General features: G+C 38.6%; 1 protein-coding gene across 1 annotated transcript; it reads right to left on the bottom strand.

The window, feature by feature from the left end:
• Positions 1 to 3,892: 3,892 nt before the first annotated feature.
• Positions 3,893 to 6,003, bottom strand: LOC116130215 (protein LIGHT-DEPENDENT SHORT HYPOCOTYLS 6-like). Its single transcript, XM_031415953.1, has 2 exons — positions 4,940 to 6,003; positions 3,893 to 3,931 (listed from the first exon to the last, which is right to left on the bottom strand). Exons 1-2 carry the CDS (start codon positions 5,633 to 5,635, stop codon positions 3,908 to 3,910), a joined length of 720 nt encoding a protein of 239 aa, XP_031271813.1. The 5' UTR covers positions 5,636 to 6,003; the 3' UTR covers positions 3,893 to 3,907.
• Positions 6,004 to 6,329: the final 326 nt, after the last annotated feature.

Genomic DNA, 6,329 nt, shown 5'->3' with positions numbered 1-6,329 from the left:
AAGTATTACCCACTTTTTTATGGCAGCTAGGGAATTAATTTTCTCCATTAATTCTGTATTACTTATTCAAGTATATTTTCCAAATTAAACACCAGATGTCGATCAGGACCCCCCCTGTAATTTAAATACATAGTTTTGAATTTGAGCACTCTGAATTGATAAAGATGGAAAGGAAAACGATAGAATTCAATGGAGAGTCTTTTCCTAGGCCTAAATTTGATAATGAAAGGAGGATTATAAATAATCTGCATATGGACCATATGGTGGGGTTGCTAAAACTTTTGATTTAGGAAATGGGAACAGTTGATGTGCTACTGGTATCAAATTCTACTGTTTAGTTCAACTTAAAGCTTCGTTTGTCCCCCTGTGGCTGTGACTGACTCTGAGCATATGCCGTCCTTGACAAGCAAATTATTGGTTTTTTTGCCGACGAAAATGCAATCAAATTTACCCTTTCTCTTCAGTCAAGTTTGAATCATGCTGGTATTCTAGAATGCATGTGTAAAACTTGTTTAACAGCTTAATTGTATTGTTAAATCTTTACTTTATAACTTAAATTTTCAAAGACTAGTTCAACACAGATAATGTGTAATAAACGTGGAAATGCATCACACCCAAAGCTTTTTATTTTTTTTTTGTTTATCCGAAGATATCCTGACCAGTTTACGCATACTTCAATTAATCTTTCGAGATCCTGAAATTAACAATCAGATAAGTTTCTAATGACTATCCTTTATTAGTATTCGTAAAGAAACTTATAACCTCTTAAATAATATATCTAAGAGTGTTAAACAAACCGTCAAATTACCTAAAAGTATGTCATCACACCCAAAGTTAGAAACGGGTTCATACCAATTTCCGATTTGGTCAGTCATGGTCCAGATCCATAAGTTACGAAGAACTTATTGTACCTGAGCTTTTACTCGGAATGCAATTGCATTGACTCTTACAAGTTACAATACAATATCCCAGGACTATAAGCAACCCCTTTTTTGCACCATTTTCTGAATTGTAATCGGACAAGCTTTTAACTGCTGGAAGACACACAGAGATTATAAATACTGTTGTCTAAACATAGAGATACAATCCTGTGACTGCTGCAGAGAAGAGATCGATATTATTGCAAAAAGAGGCGACACTTCATAATAGAGGTCTTGATTTGATTTGACTGACCAAAAACCAAACAAAACATGACCATCCATTGAAAAAAGGCTGAGTAGCTAGGGCCCTTCTTGAAATTTGGTCTTCGTAATCCATTCATAATGTACTAAAATTTATCAAGAACTCCACTACATGAACCAAGTACTAGATGTTATAATGTAAATGGGGGCAAAACTAGTTTAGATGTATAAGTAACTATGGGGTAAAAATGTTGTTGAAGATGAGATCAGGGTAGCTGCAATACAATGACATGACATTGCCCCACCTGTTAGTGTATTGTCCATTTGTTTTTGTGCCTACAAACACGGGCATGTGGGTGCATTTTTTTGGATGCAAACTGATAGGAAACTAATTAAACAAAAGTATATATTCCTTTCAAACGTAACCATTCGTCAATAATAGAGTAAACGGGATGTTCCTACCCAAGGTTTTGCGAAATTCAAGAGTGGTACCCCTGGTTTCATAATATCCAGATTCCCACCCTTAAATGGATGGCGTTTCATTTCTTTTAACGTTGAAGGTTAAAATTGTCATTTAACATTTTCATTTCTAAAAAAATTCTCTCACCCAGTCGGCGTCGCTGCCGCTGATCTTGCCGCCATCTCTAGCATCAAACACTTCCAAATCAACCAGAATCAACTTCCAAGCAACCTTTAATCTAAATTTCCTTTCAAAAATCTCTGAAACAAACACCAATCAAATCCAAAAATCGTAAAAACCTAAGGGAAGAGGCGACTGACAAATGGTGGTTGATTGGGACTTGGGATGTTGGGGGTTTTAGAGAGGGAACGTCAGTGGTGCAAAAGGTGGTGGTGGGGGGAATTTCTGATGAAGGGAGGAACCATAATTTTGTTGGGGAAGGGTGATAATTGCGCAAAACCCTAAGGGGTTGGCAGCGCCAGTTAGTGTGCAATTGTGGTGGAAGAGTTTGGGGGTTTTCGATGGGGGACTCCGGTGAGGCTAATGGTGGAATCGGGGGCGATTGTCGACGATGGATTTGATCGAAAAAGCTTGAAATTCGTGGGCAAGAGGGAGTGGCAGCTAAAAGCTAGGGAGGAATGGATATGCCGGGGTAGGGTTGCAGCCGACTACAAGTTTACCCAATGGGGACAAGCGTTGGTCGCTGGACAAGCGCGCATGCAAATGGCAAGGTAGTTTTCTTGGGAAATTTGTCAAACGGGTGGTGTGCCTGTGCTAGCAGCTAAAAAAAATCAATCTTCCCAATTCGTTTAAAACCCATAAAATCGACAAACAGCACTCCAAAAAACACTCAATCAACCTCCAAACATAACCCCAACACTTGATCTCTAATCAAGAAACAGACACAAAAGGCCAATGACAGTGAAGAAGAGGAGGGGAGATGAAGAAGAAGTGGGTCCAAGGGCAATTTGGTAAAAACATATGTTGCTATTCTGTCTAAACTCATCCATCACTAACGACGTCCATTTACGGGTGGGAATCTGAAATTTATGAAACCCAAGGGTATCAAGCTTCATTTCACTAAACCTTGGGTGGGAACATGTCATTTACTCTCAATAATAATATAGCTAGGGGAAGGTGTTAGATTAGACAAGACTACTCGATGCAGGTGCCCTTTAGAAAGCCTCCACGCCAAGGCCACCCACTCTCTCTCTCTCTCTCTCTCTCTCTCTCTCTTTCTCTTAAATGATGTACTCCATTGGCTATATAATGAATATTGGCTTCATATCGCGACAAAAGAAACAGGTAATTGAGGTGCAGCTTGCTAATAAAATGAGAGTTTTCTCTTTCTTAGAATGTTATCTTTTGACATTGCTCCTTCTGCACTTAATTCCGTCACAATTTTGCTGCCCCAACGTACTGTATAACATGTTCGATACAAAAGAACATCAAACAGAAGAGATTAATAGATCTCTTTTTGTTCCTGTTCTGCTATTTTAATACTCTTTTCTCTTTGCATATCGCTTGGTTTACATATATGATCCCTCGTAGCATTAAAAGATTTGAGTATAAGGGTTTTTCTGGTGTCTACCCTACGAAGAACATAGAGGAACCTTTTGAATTAAGAAAAATGAAAAGATATACTCTCTTTTCTTTCGACTTTTGAAGAATAGATATGGTTAAAATATTAAAATACAAAGGTGTAAAATAAAGTAATCTAAATGAAATTGATGTGATTCTACAAAAAGCTAGAACAAAAAGAAGAAATCCCTGTGTGCAAAAGGCACAATATCATGTAATAAAAAAAAAAATGAAAGAAAAGAAAGGGAAGAAGGGAAGAACCAAACAAAGAAGAAACAATACAAAATACAATTAAAGATGACTATTGAATAGAGCAATAAATGTTATATGATTTTATTGGACATGGGGTGTACAGTGGAATTGGAGTTGAGTAATGGGTTTTTGTTGGGGAGTGACCGGTGTGGGTCTATGTTATTATAACAAAAATATTATATACGAAAACTATATTATAAAATAAGAAAGGGAAGCAAGGTTTGGCTACAGGTCCTTGTCATATTGAGGTAGTGATTACACAAATACAATAAGAGAAGCAATCACAAAAGGATTACTTTTTTCAAAATAATTGATGTTTACAGCCCCTATATTTTTTTCTAGTTGTTATTATCAGAGAGAAATGTTGTTTTATGAAGCATGAGAGAGAGAGAGAGAGAGAAATGGGTAAGAATAAGATACCCCAATCCAGATTCCAAATAACCAAAGCCCCAGAAATCTTAAAATCTGAAAACAAAATCTTAGATCGATCAAGTTATAAAGGAGGGGGGGATAGCACCTGAAACAAGAAGAGTAAAAATCAGAGGTGCACGTGTGCATAACTACAGAACTAACTCTATATATTGGACTTGGGGGGGAGCCCAGGCCAGGAGAAATGAAAGAAGCCGGGACCAGATGCACAGTTGCACTGACTAAGAAGATAATACAGTATAAAAAAGGATTTTGATTTAGTTGAGTTTCATTCAGTACTACTTATTGATTGACTCCACTTGACCTTGAGTGTGTTGTTGTGTTGGGGTATTGTTGCCCTTCTTGCAAACACAAAAGGCCTGCTGCGGTCTTCTCGCTCACTGTTAGAGCTACAAACAAATCTTACGCAACAGTTGCCACAAAGAAACCAAGAAAAAGGCAAAAAGAATGGCGACTATATCAACTATATGATTTTCAACCACACTATTTTATATTAAAGGGTCAATCTGATCTTCTGTGTTAATACTAATCTCTAGACTCTAAATATTGGGCAAGAAAACCAAATCCATTGGTACTGGTAGAGTTTTCTTGTACACAGGTACAGATATATACTTTTTATTGGATCGAGTTTACCAAGTCAAAATAATAAACAAATGAAATCTATACAGTAATTAATAATGACACCTAGTTTTGTTTTCCTAAATAACAGTATGATGGTCTATGGAACTGACGGAGAGGAAGAAGAAGAGTTTCGAACCATGCATGTACATATATATATATATATTTACACACACACACACTGAATTACTAATTATGAAATGAAGTAAAGGAGAAGAAGAAGAACAACAAAAATAGTAACCTTGTTCCTCTTTTATAATTAATTCATCATAAAATGAGTAGAGAAGAGAAGAGTGATGACGGCAAATAAGTATGAGAAAGAGAGAGATTTCTTACTGGAATTCCTATCTATTTTGTGTTCTCGATCCAATTATAAGAGAATCGATCGCCAGAAATATATTGCTCATATCGATCGTCCCAATAGCAACAGATAATCATAAGAAAATAAGAAAAATAAAATAAAAAAGTGAAACTATACTGTTGTAGTCGGAGCAGCAGCATTCCGAGCAACCTCACCTCCACCTCCACCTCCTTCACCAACACCACCACCAGCAGTAGCAGTAGCAGTAGCAGCAGCACTCGCAGCCACCGACACAGCAGCAGCCGTAACTGCAGGAGCTGGCCTCTTTCGCTTCTTCTTCTCATAAGGTATTCCTCTAGCTTTTGCCTGTCCTTCCCTAACCTCCCTCAAGTAAATCCTCACGGCCCTAGCCCCAAAAGGGTTCGACTCCGGCCGTCCACCGTTCTCTTCATAAGCTGCTCTCAGCCGTCCGATCAACGCATCAAGACTCCCCCACGCTTGCTTTAACGGGCAAGCGCATGGAGCCGGAGGATTTGGGTGCCCAAAATAAGGACACCCCGACATATGAACCTTTGTCTTCCCAAATTGGTCTAGGTATTTCAAGAACTCTATAACGTGTGCGCCACTGCAGCGAGCAAGCGTTAATGGTGGCTTGTGGTTTTTAAGATACTGCAAGAACGTGTTCCAGTCTCTCCGTTTTTGAGATTCATACCGACTTGGTGGAGCTGGAGAGGAGGATTCCGGCGGTTGTTGTTGCGATGGAGCTGAACCTGAACCTGAAGCTGAACCAGAACCAGAAACAGGAGGAGGAGCTGATGATGAACCTGCACCAGTATTTGACTCAGGTGCACCGCCTCCTGAAGCAGAATCCATGAGAAAGCAGTGCTATATAGACCTATTTTCAACTTTCTTCTCGAATAAATTGCTCTAGTATGCAATCTCTTCTCTCTCCGTATGTTTGATCAAGGGAGTCAAGTCTCAGATGGAATTCGATCCGGCGCTGTGTTAAGCAAAATTTGAATGTTAAAATGATCGATCTTTTCACGGGAAAGAGTAGTTTGTGTTTTCTTTATTCGTGAGGAGTGGAGGGGTTTTGGGGGAAGAAAATTTAAGAGAAAGAAAGAGAAAAGAAAAAAAATGAAAGAGAGAGAGAGAAAGAGAGATTGGTCTTTCAGTTGATGGGACGTAAAAAAGAAATGTTAAGATGAATGAATGAAAGACTGAGACTGTCTCTCTCTCTCTCTCCTTACACATTGATAAAACAAAACTCCTCTTCACGCTCTCAACTCTATATACGTACTTCAACTTCACTTGATCTTTGAAATTTCACCAGAATAGTTTTTTTTTTTTTATTCGGTATTTTTACAATTCAAAATAATCACAAGGTGGCCCCCAAAGGACGTGATATGTTTCTAATTCACCCTCGGCGGCCCCCTCCACTCTCCCCTTTCTTTCTAATTTATATTTGTCATACTCATACATGAGTCTCTTAGTTTACTCTCACCTCTCTTTTGAGGAGCGTGTCGCTTACATTCCATCGGTGAGTCCACCCGGGGAGGACTACTCT

The sequence above is a fragment of the Pistacia vera genome, unplaced genomic scaffold (assembly GCF_008641045.1).
Source record: "Pistacia vera cultivar Batoury unplaced genomic scaffold, PisVer_v2 Contig218, whole genome shotgun sequence".
NCBI lineage: Eukaryota > Viridiplantae > Streptophyta > Magnoliopsida > Sapindales > Anacardiaceae > Pistacia > Pistacia vera.
The sequence above is the reverse complement of the archived record's forward strand: the minus strand, read 5'-3'. Positions and strand labels throughout refer to the sequence as shown.

Coding starts and splice junctions, on each gene's coding strand:
- LOC116130215 (XM_031415953.1), bottom strand. CDS start 5,635: ATGGATTCTGCTTCAGGAGGCGGTGCACCTGAGTCAAATACTGGTGCA. Junction 3,932..4,939: donor CTGCTGCTCCGACTACAACA/GTATAGTTTCAC, acceptor TTCTTGTTTCAG/GTGCTATCCCCCCCTCCTTT.